General features: G+C 42.2%; 1 protein-coding gene across 5 annotated transcripts in view; it reads left to right on the plus strand.

Annotated features, from left to right (window-relative positions):
- Positions 1-15,969, plus strand: part of SLC25A26 (solute carrier family 25 member 26) — a 146,237-nt gene that overhangs the window by 33,383 nt on the left and 96,885 nt on the right. For 3 of the 5 annotated variants that reach the window (XM_084633463.1, XM_084633466.1, XM_084633465.1), the window contains exons 4-5: positions 10,049-10,153; positions 13,199-13,246. The exons of 1 other annotated variant lie outside the window; for it this stretch is intronic. In XM_084633463.1, coding sequence (XP_084489589.1) covers positions 10,049-10,153; positions 13,199-13,246 — 153 coding nt within the window. The remainder of the gene's footprint in view (positions 1-10,048; positions 10,154-13,198; positions 13,247-15,969) is intronic. One more of the 5 variants, XM_084633464.1, reaches the window with a different exon arrangement.

Raw genomic sequence — 15,969 nt, forward strand, 5'->3', positions numbered from 1 at the left:
CTATTCATTGAACATTTTTAAACTTTGCACTTCTAGAGAGAGGTAAGGGATTGACTCTGTGTACACAAATTTCCAGAGGGACAATAGGGTTGAGATCTGTTATTTCTCATCTCTATATATTATTGACTGATTTATTTAAAAACATTTTTGCTGTTAACAAGCGTGTTATCTCTGGAGACACAAATCCACAGTTTGAGAACTGCAAAACTTAGCATCTCTGATGGTATCTTCCAGACTGAGCACTGAGTCCCATTAGGTAGATAGAAAGATTAACCTAAATAATCTATACAGAAGCCCCTGGAACCCCGTAACATTGGGTCCCAAGTCCATGAACTATTGGAACTCATTTACAAAATTTTTCTTCAACATTACATGAATATATTGTCTCATACAATAGAATTAGAATTTATAATCCCTATTCCATGATGAGATATCTTTGAGCTATAATGTATCTTAATTAAAACTATCTTTAGATAAATAGTTTTTTTTCACCCTCAAAAAGTATAAAAAAAATCCAATTTAAATAAAAAAATCCGATATATTTTTAAATCATTGATCTTTATCCATTCTGCTAAAGTGTCAGGTGGGTGTCTAGACCCCTTTGTGGATCTAGCCAGGGGTGGGCAAACTTTTTGGTCTGAGGGCCAAATGGGGGTTGCGAAAGTGTATGGAGGGCCAGGAAGGGAAGGCTGTGCCTCCCCAAACAGCCTGGCCCCCGCCCCCATCTGCCCCCTTCCACTTCCTGCCCTGACTGCCCCCCTCAGAACCCCCGACCCATCCAACCCCCGCTCCTTGTCCCCTGACTCCCCCTCCTGGGACTCCTCTGTCCCTAACCGCCCCACCCCCAGACCTCACCCCCTATCCAACACCCCCTGTTGTCTGTCTCTTGAATGCCCCCCCAACCCTATCCACACCCCCGCCCCCTGAGACCACACCTCCATCCAACCCCCCCTGCTCCCTGTCCTCTGAGTGCCCTGACCCCTATCCACACCCCTGCCCCATGACAGCCCCCCTGGGACTCCCACACCTATCCAACCCCCCCTGCTCCCCGTCCCCTGACTGCCCCCGGGACTCCCTGCACCTTATCCAACCTCCCTGCTCCCCACCCCCTTACCATGCTGCTCAGAGCAGCAGGAGCTCACAACCCTGCTGGAGCCAGCCATGCCGCCCGCGCTGCCCGCTGGGAGCTCAGCGGCCAGGCAGGACAGTCCCATGGGCCGTAGTTTGCCCATCTCTGATCTAGCCCCTAGGTCTCTGGGCTTCAGCTCCTCATCTATACAATGGGGATAACAGCCCTTTCTCACAGGGGGGTTGTGAGGATAAATACGTTAAAGATGGCAAGGTGCTCAGCTACTACAGTAATGGAGGCCAGATAAACGCCTAAGATAGATCATCTAACGTGCAAGGACCGTGGCAGGCTACAGACCAAAATGGCCCTCTGGAGCTGCTCTCCCAAGTCACAAAGCCGAGAATAGCACTGTACCACATGTGTGTTCCCGTTGCTGAGGAAAACATGTCCTGCCTCAACCCAATTTAAATGTTCTACATAAGCCTTCAATATCAACTCGTAATACCTGGTCTGTTGAGTTTCAAATGCCTCTGAACAATGCATTAGTACATGGGTCTAGTGCAGGAGCAGTAGTGTGGTTAACTACAAATAAGTCCACAATCCTGACAACCAGTTTTCTCTTTCCCAAATACTGCAAAAGAGTTCGTATGAATTGGTTAGCCTGAAATATAAAGCATTAGAACGGAGCACAAACTGGTAATCCAGGTGGGATTTGATTGTTATATTTTGTTTAGAAAAATAATAAAATAAAGAAATAGAAGGTTTAGCTTCAGGTGTGTGTAAAGACTCAGAAGAGTTTGGATTTCTTTTTGAGATCTGGATTGGCACCTTACAGTCAATTCCGAGTAAGGAGCAGAGTATATTAAAAATTGCAGTGAGGACTGACTTGTGCCTCTGAAGAACACTGTCTTGCCAGTTTCTGGGTAATGTGGTTATTATTCTCCAACATGCGTTGTACTTTCTACCTGCAGTGAAATCTCTCCTGGACAACTACTTAAATCTTGAATACAGTATGACGCATGAGTAATGGAGTGTCAAGCTCCACTGGGTTTCTTTGAAATACGGGATGCAGTCCAATGAGGATGGCTCGAGGTGAAGTGGTGTGGAAAATAGGCATAGATTCTCCCAGTCAAAATAAGTCAGATCCCCACAAGAAAACGGGCATTTCCCAGTTATTGGACGCAATTAAAGAAGTGGATATATTGGTCATCTCCCTGATATTTAATGTAAAGTAAGAAGCAGTTTTTCAGCCCAATCGCAAAGGGATTTCTGGTTTGTCTTGCTGATATATGTAAAAATGCAAAACTTCAAGTAAGGAGATTTTACAAGCTTTGATAATATGTTCGGTAGCGCTGAATTTAGTGATTGCATTATAACTCTTATTGGACAGTGCTGTACCCTTCTGTGCCAATTCATAATGACCTTGCTTCTCAGAATGATAGAGAGAGATGTCATTTACCCCTAAGCCGACATTCTCAATCCCTTTAGGATGGGAAATGGAGGAATTGTGAATCATTACAGTGTCTCCATTCCCCTATTAGTCAATTCAGTTGAATAAGATGGCCAAAGAGTGAGTGGGAATATGAAGTAGCTGGTGGGACTGAAAGGAAGTACTGTATACCACTCAATAATGGTGGAAATGCTTTTACCTCTCTGGATTGGTCCTTTCTTTAGCAATTATCACACTGAGCTCTGACCTTTGCTGATTTCTCTAATATCAGTGGTGATCTGCACATATCTTTAAGGTCCTCTGGATAATCTCTTCTTTGTGCTTTCACTGTTCCCTATCTATGGCATGATCACAGGTGTTCCTCATGAAAAACTCATGTACAGTTATGAGAAGGCCTGTCTTCTTCCTCTGTTATTAATCAGCTTGTGCTAAGCATCTTTTAGTTATTTGCCTCCTCCTAAGTGAGATAAAAGTTTTCCAAGAACTAATCTTCTCTACAAACTTTTATATGCAACATAAGGTGGAATTTTCAAAAGCGCTCAGCACTGGCCTAACTTTGCTCCTGTTGAAGTCAGTGATAATACTCCTGTCAACAGGTCAACACCGAGTGATGCTGAAAATCCCAGTGTTTACTTGCAACAAGGGCTTGCCCACATGAGGAGGTTGCGGTGGTTTAAGTGAGTATGTTTTTTAAAGTGTGATGTAGACGCTCCTATTTCAGCTTAAACCAGACTTATTTGGACTTTGCTGCAGTTGATTAGGAACAGGGTTCAATTACATTGAAATAAGCCACATACACCAAAATTAAGTGTCTGTGCAGGAGTTTGGACTGATTTAACTAGAAAATTAGATATATATTTGGGCTTCCGGAGTTTGGACTTCAGGCACTAGCAATAATAATTGAGCTAAAGCATATTCAAATCCAGTTCTGACCAGAAGATGGCAATCTTGATACACAGGTGAAGTCTAGTAGTTAAGACTTTTTTTTTTTTTTTGCAGAGATGGAAAATCTGCATGTTTCCTTCTGTTAATTTGAAAAATATACCCTCTTAGCAAGATGAGGGTAAGTGCTAATGATAAAATACACACATTTTTAGTGGCAATTGCCCCTAACAAGCAAACACAACTAGAAAATTAGAAGTGCACTTAGATTTATGACTCATTACACATTTCACAAGCTTCATCTGGTAATGATTTAAGACCAAATGTTTTGAAATTCATGACTCTTTCCAGCCATAGTTATAACACTAAAAGGGTAATAAGACAACAGGTGCTAATAGTGTCACATTAGCCAGCCTGCTCTGTAAAATAAAGCTAGAAGCATAATGATGCCATTAAGACCAATTTTTATTATTTGAGCTTATATCTAAAGAACTTCACTCTTTGTTCAGATTTCATGATTAGCATGTATGGGCGCACTGAGGGGGAGCCTGTAAACTTCAGACTGAAGTCCTAAGAGGTTGCACAGCACTGTATATTGCCAGAGTTCATAATGATCTTTTGGGAAATAATATATATATATGGCAAAAGCCATTTTCTCTCTAAGCAATAATCAGGATCCTACACTGTCTGCTTTTTCACTGACTTCCATGGGCCAAGAGCTCCCTAACAGAAATCAGTTTTGCCCCATATACAGAGACCAGTCAGAACAATTGTGTGGTGCCTTAATGAAGGTTGAGGTTATCTGGAGCTAGTCTCTATGTATCCAGAGACGATGAAGGGATATAACCTTCTGACAGAAACAGAGGGCCAAATTCATTCCTCTTTTAGCTTCACTGCAGTCAGTGGGATTGCACCAGGGATGAACTGGATTCTAAGTTCTTGGTGTACTGAGTGCACAGTAAGTGTGTTCTGGACTGCACTGTTCTCCATGAACACACTGGACTGCACTGTTCTCCAGTGGTGTGTGTCTGTGCAACATTAACTTCTGTTACTGAGTTTGCAGAGTGTCTATGTGCAGAATCCAGACAGGTGCTGTGAAGCTAGCCGTTGCTGAAGACAAGCGTGCATTTTTAATTTCTCTCTTTTTAACAGGTCCTGTGTCATGGCTAGTGTGCGTATAGATATGAAGTTGAGAATATAAAAGTAAACCGAGGCCAAGTGCTGCTTTGTGGGAATATGTTGTGATCAGGATAGTCAATGGGATGTCACCATGTAGGAAGCCAACATTCTGTACTTGCTTATATGCCAGAACCAATGCCAACGAATGCATGTGACTGCTCCTACTCCTGTTTTAGCAACACTGTTTCATTAACTTTCCCGAAGACCCCAATACAACAGTGAGTTCTGGGCAAATGCAGGGAGTCTGTCCTTGTGGACCTCATTAGGAGATCGTGACCTAGAACTGTAGATTTAACCCTGCATAATCTGAAACTCAGGGGCATTTGTGAGGGACAGATGTACTCATGTAGCTTAAAATTTTACACTAGGCTCTTCTGAGTCAATAGTCATTTAAAGCTGAAGGCCAGTGTCTTTGGATGAAAAGCATCACTGGTACACACTGTGCTAAGAAAGCAAATGATAGGACGTGTATTGATTGCATTATCTTAATTCATGCTGCGTTACCTGTAAGCTACTGAAGTGCTTTAAGTCTGAGTATGGTAAATCAATTGAAAAGTCGTGTAACTCCCCCCCCTGAAGTTGAGGTTGTTACATTTTCATCCTGTGCCCCAATAGGCAGGTGTGACATTAATTCTGCATGCTGTCCCTTTGAAGGTGAGGGCTCGGATCACATCAGAAGAATGCTTAGTTGTAGATGATAGTAAGATCCACATGCAAAAACAATAAGGTAACGAGTCGTAAGTTCAGATGTACAGTGAAAATGTCAGTGTTCTGTCTAGTTGCAACAGTCTTTGCACAAAAACTTTGTGAGCAAAGAGTGCCCTATGGAACCAGTCTGACAATAGACCCTGGGATGACATTAGCTGTTACTTTCTTTCATACCAGTACAATGCAATCATTTGTTTTTGTTCTTGTGCAGTGAAATATTCCCTTGTAGCTCAAATTCAAATCGGAAAAACATCAAAGTTAATATGAAACAAAATGGAAGGCACTGCAAATATCTGGAGAAAATAGATACATTACTTTGTAGCCACCCCTCTCATGCCAAAATTGCAACGCCACAGAAGTCAGGAAGCCACGCTGGGCTCTTTGTACCCCCTTGGATGGGTAGATTAAAAAGGCTTTCAGATGAAAAACAAAGTTTTCTTCCTGCCGCCATACTTTAAGGAATAAAAAGCTAATGTAAGGACATGGAGTGTTATGAAGCATGAAGTTCTATAAATATTTATGCTGAACTACAAAAAAAAGTTGACAATTCTTATTTTCTTGACATATTGGGGTCATTTGTTGTTTTTGACCCCTGGAATTGAAGCACACATGGAGTGGTACCTCTTTGGAATGACTCTTGACTATTGCTAGCCCATCCTGTTGTACTTGCAAGTTACAAGAGAATTTATTTCATAGCCACAGACGTTAAACTTTACACTGTGTTTAAAAAAAAAAAGTAGTCTTACAAGCTGCCAGTTATGCTTATTCAATTTGTACACCCTGACAACAAGCTACTAAATTTAATGTTTTCATGAGGCATATTAAATGTATACAAGTTAGTTGCTTAATTTAATTTATTTGCAAACTCTGAGTCTGAGTTCATTTTTGGAGGAACAGATTTCATCCAGGTTACTTTTTTATTATGTGCACTTGCCTTTGAATGCAAAACATTTTAAAACACATTTAATGTTAACTTCATTTTGGGGCCAAATTCTCTATTGTTCCTTTCCTGTACCAGGCTAAGGTGGGTCTAAGACACCTTTGTACTTTTCATATTCTAGCACCAGCCCCCAGCACAAGCTACAGTAGCCCCATGCTACTTTGTTATGTTGACTGATAAGATTTATATGCAGTGTTGTTGTAGCTGTATTGGTCCCAGGATATTGGAGAGACAAAGTGCGTGGGGTAATATCTTTTGTTGGGCCAACTTCTGTTGGAGAGAGAGACGATCTTTCGAGCTTACACAGAGCTCTTCTTCAGGTCTTGGGAGCCTCCACCTCTGCAGAGGCCTAGGACTCTACGTCTGAGCTTGAGTCTGACATATTTGCATGTAGACAGAAGAGGGGTTTGGACTCAAGCCTGAGTCTGAGCTCTGGTCTACACTACAGAATTACTTTGGTATAACTATGTCGCTCAGAGGTGTGAATAATCAACACCCCTCTGTGACATAGTTATAAGTGCTGGTGTAAACAGCGTGCTCTCAGTGAGAGAGCTTCTCCCACCGACGTAGCTACGGCCTCTCGCGGAGGTGGATTAACTAAGGCTATGTCTACACAGTGCACCTTACAATGGCGTGGATGTGCCCCTGCAGCCGCGCCGTCATCAGGCATGCTGTGTGGCTGCTCTTCATCGCTGGAAGAGAGTGACAAAATCAAACCACCCCCAATGAGGGGCGGTAGCTTCGTCGATGGGAGCACGGCTCCCGCCAGTGAATCGCTGTCCACACCAGTACTTTTCGTCGCTAAAACTTCTGTTGTTGTTGGGGGGGAGGGTGGTTGTTCCACACCCCGAGTGACAAGTTTTAGCGATGAAAGCGCCAGGGTAGACGTAGCCTGAGATGACGGGGGAAGCTCTCTCCCATTGGCTTAGAGCGTCTTCATTAAAGCTCTCCAGCGGTGCAGCTGCATCAGTGCAGCGTTTTACATGTAGACCTGCCCTGAGCCTGGGTTTACACTGCAGGGTAGACGTACCCAGAGTAGGGATGTGAAAGGTTAACCGGTAAACATTAGGCTTACCGTTAACTGACTTTAAACGTTGAGCCCAACGGCCCCACGCCAGCCAGAGGGACCCCAGCCCAGGCTGGGCTGCACCAGCTGCACTGGCCAGCCAGCCAGAGGGACCCCATCCCAAGCTCCCGCCACGGCAGGCCATCCGGAGTGATTTCGGTTAATGGTTAACCAGTTAAATTATATAATTTTAACCGGTTAATTTTGTAAACCGATATTTACATCCCTAAGCCAGAGTGTCACAGCTAAGGTGAAACAGATTGTTGAGCATAAATAGTTAACACATTTCAAGGGACCATTCAAGGTGAAGTGGCCTCTTAACACCCCTCCAGTCATGGATAGGAGAAAGCTGGGGCTGGGGATTAGTGGGTTCTTGTTTGTTGTAATATGCCATAAATCCAGTGTCTCTGTTCATTCCATGATTTTTAGTGTCTAGCAAAGTTATGAATTTAAGCTCCCAGGCTCATCTTTGGAAGGTGTTGTGCAGGTTTCCTTTGAGGATGAGGACTGAGAGGTCAGATATAGAGTGATTGTTTTGTGGAAAGTGTTCACCCACAGGATATGGCGGTTTTTGTCTTACTGTTTTTCTGTGTGAGTTCATTTGAGAACATAGTGACGTCTGGTTTCACCCACGAAGTTGTTATTGGGGTATTTAGTGCATTGGATGAGGTACACCACATGTTGTGATAGGCATGTGTAAGACCCAGGGATCCTGAAAGGTGTGTTGTGCGGGTGTTGATCATTGTAGCAATGGAGATGCTGGTTTTGCATCTGGTGTTCTGGCAGGGTGTGATGCTGCTTTGAGTTGATGTGTTCTGGTCCATGGGGAGCTTGAGTCTGATGGAGAGCTTAGTTTGAAGGCCAGAAGACTTTTATAGGCCAGTACATCACACAGCAGGAGTGCAAGTACACTGTCCATGTTTCTTTCTGCTCTCTCCCTCCTTGTCTGCCAGAGTCTGGGAAGAGAACTGGCACCAAGCCATTATATCAGTTCTGCACCAGACAGTGAACCTCTCTCTGCCTGGAAGATTTTATAGGGACCGTTTCTGCCTCCTTTACACTGCCAGTGTGATGTAAAAGGGCCTCAGCATAGGGCAGAATCTAGTCTTTAATCTTTAAAAATACCCTGTTATTCTCAGGGTTTCCAGTGTTGTGGTAAGTTACTATTCTATGCACATAAATCACTGCCATTATGTTATTAAAACAGAGATTTTAACATAGAAAAGCCAAAAGATTCAGGGATCAGGTTCTTCCACTGCACAGTATGAGGAACTCCCATTGTGACAGGGAAGCACCTGCACTGAGATGTGGAACTCTGGGCGATTTACCCACACAGCCAGATCAATTGAGTCCTGGTAGCCACAACTTTAGGAGTATGTAAAAAAAACAAAAAAAAAACAAACGAAAAACCAACAACCTTGGAGTGTCTCAGCAAACTGACTTAAGGGGCAAGAACACAGGAGCCTTGCAAGGAGGATCCTAGCTGAATTCAGGGGGAAGCTTAGGAGCAGAGTCCTGTTTGTTTCCAAAGGAAAAAAGCAGGAAGAGAGGAGCGTATGAGGATACGTACGGTGCTGAGCAGGGTGGGGATTTGGTATGTTTATATGAGCTACTTGCATCCTGCCTTGGGAGAGGTGCACCTTAGGGTCATTCTTCCTGGAGCACTTTTACCTGTCCTTCTTTTTGTGTGGTCTTCCACTACAGGCAGGCCACAAATACAGAATGAAAATGCCACACCCGCTTGTTAAAGTTACGTAATTTCCTATTTATGCAATCTCGAATTTAAAAAAAAAAAATAAAATCAAGGAATTTGCCACTTGAGGCAACGCTACCATTCAAACTGAGCTTATTTAACTCTTTACCGTCCTCAGAATAACATCTAAATGCCCTCACACACCTACTCCTCACCTGAACAGCCACCGACCGCCCCTTTGCTTCAGCCATACAAACTTGCCCACAGTGCCTGGGGCCCCAGGCCTCAAAAACCACACCCACATGCAACCGTAACTGACCTCAGATTATTGTGTGTCGCAATAACAGGTTACCAACTTTGTAAATAAGTCTACCATGGCAGCTGGGGAGAGCTACTTATTGCAGAAAACCCTTTATGGCACCCAGCCTTGAGACTCCGCTTCTTGGATGGCAGATCTGTTGGCTGGAGAGGCCAGGAAACATGGGTGCCAGTACTGGCTTCTCCTTGCAGTGGCTGAGCTTCACCGTGCATTTGAAGGGACTCTTTACAATAAACATTTTTATTTCCATCCAGTGCTCGGTGAAGTGTTCCTCAGTCTTGGTCACTAGAGCACATAATGTGTCTGTCTTGCTTATTTGGAAAACAAGCAGGTGCAAATTGGTCTGGAGAAAAGTCTTCCCACATGTCCAATTTACAGTGCTAATATTGAGAAGGATTCTTATGACTTGGAAATAACTTCAAGCTTTCCCCTTTTCTTTAATGATCCCTTACCCCAAATCCGCTTCTGCTTTGAGAGTCACTTTCAAACTGAAACATTTGTGGAGGACATTTCCATTTTTCATTAGTGTAGCATTGTACATTCTGATTTCAGCAAGCACACGGCACTGTCTGACAGTGAGTACATGTGTGTCTCACCAAGAGTTTTGAAAGTTGACTCCGAAATATACAAACCGTTCCTCAGTTTTGCAGGTTTCACTGTGTGGAAGGAAAAGAAAACAAATTAACTTTATAAGGGAAGTGGACTCAAGTGTGTGTAGTCTAATTATAGGCTTCTTTTACAGGTTGCCTGTCTAATACGGGTTCCTTCTGAAGTTGTAAAGCAGAGGGCTCAAGTTTCTCCTTCATCCAGTACCTTTCAAGTTCTTTCCAACACCTTATATCAAGAGGTAAGGTCTGATCAAGACTTGTGAATTATAGCCGCTTCCAACTGTTCTCCAAGTCCAGTGCTGTATGTTCCTAGCAACTCTCCAAAACTATCCTTTGGCTAAGAGTTATTGGCATGTTACATTGGAATAGAATGTTAGCGAGTTATGTTGCTTCTCTTCATATTTGGGGCATCTGCACCTGGAAACATGGGTTAAAATCCTCTAGTTTCTGTAATGCCTTATGCAGTAATTCAACTCTTTCAAATCAGTCTGCTGGTTCCATGGCCTCATTAGTAGCAGAGCTGCCTGTGCTACAGCTAAGGTTAATGAATTAAAGCATTTAAAGTTCTCATGGGATTTGCAGAAAGAAAATGTCAGTAGCATAACATTTATGGTACTGCATCCTTTCTACAGTGCTGAGACACATGCCTGGGACTGTGTTGGGTCCTTTACTTTCCCTTGTGTGTGATAGGCGGAAATGACATCCCCCGGGGAGATTACTTGAGCACCCATTGTCAGGGAAAGCATTTCACATGTGTCCCTGATGTTGACTCGCTCTCCATGGCAAGTCGTCCCTTAACCCGAAAGGTTGTATCAAGCCTGAGGCCTGTCACAAGAACCGAATCCCTTCCTGCAGAGTTGATTCTCTTTGTACCTCTATTCCAGGATTGAGTGAAGCAGGTTGGTGGTTGGAGCAAAGCCCCTAAGCTCTACATCCTGCATTTCCAAATATAAACAAGTTTCCACTAACGCCCTTTAATCCCCATAAGGATGTGTCTCCAGCGTTTCCTGGATACTACCCAGGAGCACGGGCCAAGTTTCCTCTGTGTCCTTTTAAGCCAATAGGATCCAGTCATCAGAGCATTGTGCTTCAATATCTGCTAGTGACCAGGTATCTGGCTAAGAAATTCTGAGCCAGCAAACTCAGTTGATAGAAGAAATATAGGGCACGTGTCTGCATAAATGCTGGGGAAGAGAGTGATTTTAAATTTCAAAGGTAGTGTTTGAGTGGCAGCTTAGACTCCAAACTATAAAAAGCTTTCCTTGATATTTCTGGAGTCTCCTTTTCCCAGAAATCAGGGCCCTGGAGAGGCTGACCGGCCAAGGACTATATTAAAACCCTTTCTGTGAAAGGTTGCACTCATCTTCCTCACATGCTTGTCAATACTGTGATTCTGGCTCTGTTCTGCTTTGCTCCGTAAATGTAGGTCAATGCATTAGTGGGGTAATGCACTCTATGAGGATGTGACTAACGTGTTTTGCATTAATTGGTCCACTAGACCCAGCAGGGTCTACATGGACCAACACGTTAGTGCGCTTTAGAAATTGCACCTCTGTAGTGTGCATTGCTGTGCTACGTAGTGAAGCCCTAAAGTGTTGTGTGGAGGCTCTAATCTCTCCCCCCCCCCCCTTACAGGTACATGCTTTCCCTGTCGCATCTTTTTCTACCTCCCATACTATCTATCAATCTTGGATATTTATTTGGCCTCCATCACCATAGTATCTGAATGCCTCACAATCTTTAATACATTTATCCTCACAACAGTGAGTGGGGCAGTACTATTATCCCCATTTTATGGTTAGGGAAACTGAGACACAGAGGCTAAGTGACTTGCCCTAATCACACAGTCTTTAGCAGAGCAGGGACTTGAACCAGGTCTCCCAAGTCCTAGGCTAGTGCCCTAACCACAGGACCTTCCTTCCTTTCTATAGTTGAAACTGGGCTAGCAGGATTGATATGCTTAGATCCACAGTTGTTGTTAAAACTGCTTCAGACATTGTGCAAGCAGGGCAGATGGAGTCCTAAACTTTACCATCTGAGATCCAAGATGGAGGAACTATAGAGCAGCCTTGCAAAAGTCTACTTGTTAACTTTCCTCATGACGGAAAATCCATTTCCAGACCCTTCCTCTCCCTTCCACCTTAAAAAAAACCAACAACAAACAAACGGGGGAGGGGCTGTTGAGGAAAGGCTGAGTAGATACTTTCAGGCAAAGTCCTTTTACATTAGTTTGGAATATTTAATTTGTGGAATAGGCACCCAAGGTAATTTTTTCTTTTGCATGAGTGTTAAATACTTTTGACCTACATTTTGAAAAAATATTTGCCAACTTCTGGGTGCTGAACTTGAGACACCTGTAAGTGGGGGTGGGGTGGTGGGGGATGACTGATTTTCTGAGGATGAGCTCTGTACACTTCTTAAAATCAAGCCCCTTTCAGGGGTCAGGTTAGGCACCCAAAACCAGCAGATATTAAAAAAAAAATTAGCTCTAATTTTTTCCATCTTTGTCATCCTCCTGGTGAGCCTGGATGAGCAGATTTTATAGCTGGGCTAGTACATTTTTTAGGCGGAGGTTACAAGTCTGCTGCTTTCAGACACCTCCAGTTATGGGAATATAACATCTGCTCATCCTCCTCTCTCCTTTTTCCATCCCATCCCTGAACCACAAGATCTACTGGTCTTGGAGATACTGTCATAGAAACACTGAAAGGAGAACTGAGCCCTGATATACAAGCAGTGCATAAATTCTATCCTCTGATTACAGATACGACATTTTAAAGTCTTTCCTGACAGTGACTCTGAACCAGAGCAATTAAGAAACCAGACATATGGCCAGCTTGTCATCCTAGATGCCAATTTCATGTGGGCCATTTAATTTAAACATCCTACTACTCTGCTTACATATGCATTTGGAAGAGTGGAGGCTTCTAGCTCTGCAGCTGCGCATGGCAAATATTAGGTAGTCAGAGTATGAAATAATGTATTTCTATGCCTTCCTGCTCTTCTGATTCACCTTATAGGGTCTGTTTTCTACTTGAGGTGAATGGATGTCTGATTATCCTTAGCACTGGTTAAATATGCTTTGAAAGGAAGATAAAACCCACTGGTGTGGTAAACCTTGGAAGACAGTGTACAGTGCTATAATCAATATGATCAATTCATTAGAAGTTCAGATCTTGCTCTCAGTAAGGGTGTAATACCTGCCATGTAATTAATCATCAGTAAATTGTAGTATCTGCTAATGTAAGTCTCTATAGCTGAAGCTTTCATTTGTTACTTTACAGGGTATTCAAGGACTTTATCGAGGTTATAAAAGCACAGTATTAAGAGAGGTAAAAACACTTGTTTTCTGTTTTGAAATGGTTCTGTTGCACTGCGTCATATCTTGTTGGGAAAAAGAAATCGTGGTACAACTGTGTCAAACAGATGGCTCTGCAAACTTTCAATACAAATATTTCATTCTAGGTAAGTTTACTAGTTCATAGAATATCAGGGCTGGAAATGACCTCAGGAGGTCATCTAGTCCAACCCCCTGCTCAAAACAGGACCAATCCCCAATTTTTGCCCCAGATCCCTAAATGGCCCCGTCAAGGATTGAACTCACAACCCTGGGTTTAGCAGGCCAATGCTCAAACCACTGAGCTATCCCTCCCCCCCGTAGTTATGGGTGTGTAATGGGAGCTTAGATAAAACACGAATAAGCATCTACGATATATAGGTGGCAACTAATCTGTGCCTCAATCCTCTTAGGTTTGATGCTGCATGGATGTAATCAAATGGAAATGTATCAATTATGAAGAAGTACAAAATAAAGTATTAGTAAAATTGTGTAAGTTTTGTGACGTGCATCCAGTAAGTGTTCATACACAGGGTGGCACTATCTGGCTCTCGGTCCCTGTTCCTGTGTAAGAAATACATACAGCCTTTCACAGCGAGACGTATAAATGTAATGCAACTTTCTTTGACCCTAAATCCAAGGAACGCTGTCATAGGGAAGATAAATACTGAAAGTACACTTTAGCCAGCTAAGCTGAAATTTTTTTTTTAAAGGTTAAAAATATTGGTGAATCTCAGGATTTGCACTTTCTTTAACGTGTTATTTCTACACTTTGACAAAGAGGGAGACTTCTTTTAAAAGGAATTAAAAATTCTTCTGTTGAATTTTGTGTGCCAAGTCTGTTCCCGCTGAATTAATTGAGAACAAGATCAGAGCCATCATGCAATTTCAGTGTTGTCACTCTCTTTAGGTATTAGTTGTGGTTTTGGCCCTGATTCTGTAATTGGATTCTTTGTGAAGCCCTGCTGAAGTCAGTGGGACTCAGTATGGGAGCAGAGATCTGTCCCCGGGAATCTGATTGTATGATCGAAGCATTTATGTTGTAGTGATTTTTTTTGTCTTTGAATATGCTCAGTCTGTGACTTGCCTATAGCTCTCATTTGGAGAGTGCAAGATGAATATGGATTCCGTCTACATAGTAGTATTGGGAGGGTTCCCAACAGTTATATTGCGATTCTAATCTTAGAACTTCCTTGCACTCTAAAAACTATTGAGTAGTACCTTTAAACAAAAAACCTTTGCTTAGACTGTAACATGTGGTGATATGGGTTTAAACTTCTCGTTCAGGCTTGTCATTTGCAAAAGTAGAAATTGCATTGTGAACACTTTGGAGAAGGATACAGGATTGATTTCCTCTGAAGATAATAGTACAAATGTTTTTCAGAATTGTGCTTCACCTACTGTGTTTAATTAGGTGTAGCACATGTATTTTGTTCTTAAATGTCACTTAGCTAAGCAATCAGGATTGGATCTTAGCCTTTTAAAAAACTCAGAATAGATTTTTACCATTAGAAAAGGTATGTTCATTATTTATATGACCATTGATAGTAATGCTAACTAATTAGCATTTGAAAGCCTGCTTTCAGCGACATTCGTTGCTTTAAAGAACTTTCCTTCATGCCCAAAACTGTATTCAGGGATAAAGATATATGTATTCTGTAAACCTTACCACATAAAGTAAGAAAATCCCAAATGTAGCATTGCTTTAAGTAGCAACAAATGTTAATGCCAGAGTTTATTTTAGCCGCTCCAAATATTTCAAAAATTAGTTATTTGTGTGAAGATGACACTTGTTTTTCTGAAACATAACCCCCACCATAGCTTCATCCTGTACTTATTTTCTGGCTCACTAAACACATTATTCCCTCCGATTTCATCTGGAGGCAGGCAAAAGAGGGCAACAAGCTGTTTTGATTTCTCTGAGGGGTTCTGAATAAATGAATAAATTTAGATGCCGTAGAATACAGATTTTGCATACTAACAGATAAAACACATGGTTACAACTGGATGCAAGTCTCTTTAAAATTTGTTTTGACATATGTCAAGACGGTAATTAATTTCCAGGCCCTTCTCCTAGCCCAGCGTGTGACCCTTCCGAGATAACTTTGTTTACCCAAAATAGCAGGACTTTGTTGGAAATTTAATTGGGGTCCTTTCTACTATGTATATTCATAAATGATCCTTCAGAACTGATTTCAGTTGAAATATTGCTTTTTTGGAGTATCTGTCCAATAGAATGAGAAAAATTATTGCCAAATGAAATGTGGTTTCTTTTCAAAATGAAACAAATAATAGGTGATCTGTTTAAAAACAAAAAAACAAAAACCCCTATCCATTTAACACAATGTTAAGACTATCACATTTTGTGACACTAAATATCGCTCTTTGCAGTGAAGTGTCCATTTGATATGCTGCTTTTACTCAGATTATTGAACTCTTAGCAGGAAATATTGTAAAGCTGAAACTTTTTCTGGGCGTTCCCCTCCCTTCCCCCTACATACTTTTAGAATGCATTTCTTCCTTCCTTCAGTAGAAGGTCTTCTATAAAAGCCTGTGTTAATTCATTAGATACCGCCATGTGTTCCCTGTATTGTATGCACACAGTAACTTTTAATTCTAGCTGAATCTGATGTGTATGGAATCCCTTTGCACGCTTCAGACTTCGCTTGCACAAAGCCATTTTAGTTACAGAAGAAAGGGAGTTTCAGTATGTGGGCT

This window comes from Lepidochelys olivacea, assembly GCF_965140295.1.
Source record: "Lepidochelys olivacea isolate rLepOli2 genome assembly, chromosome: 7".
NCBI lineage: Eukaryota > Metazoa > Chordata > Testudines > Cheloniidae > Lepidochelys > Lepidochelys olivacea.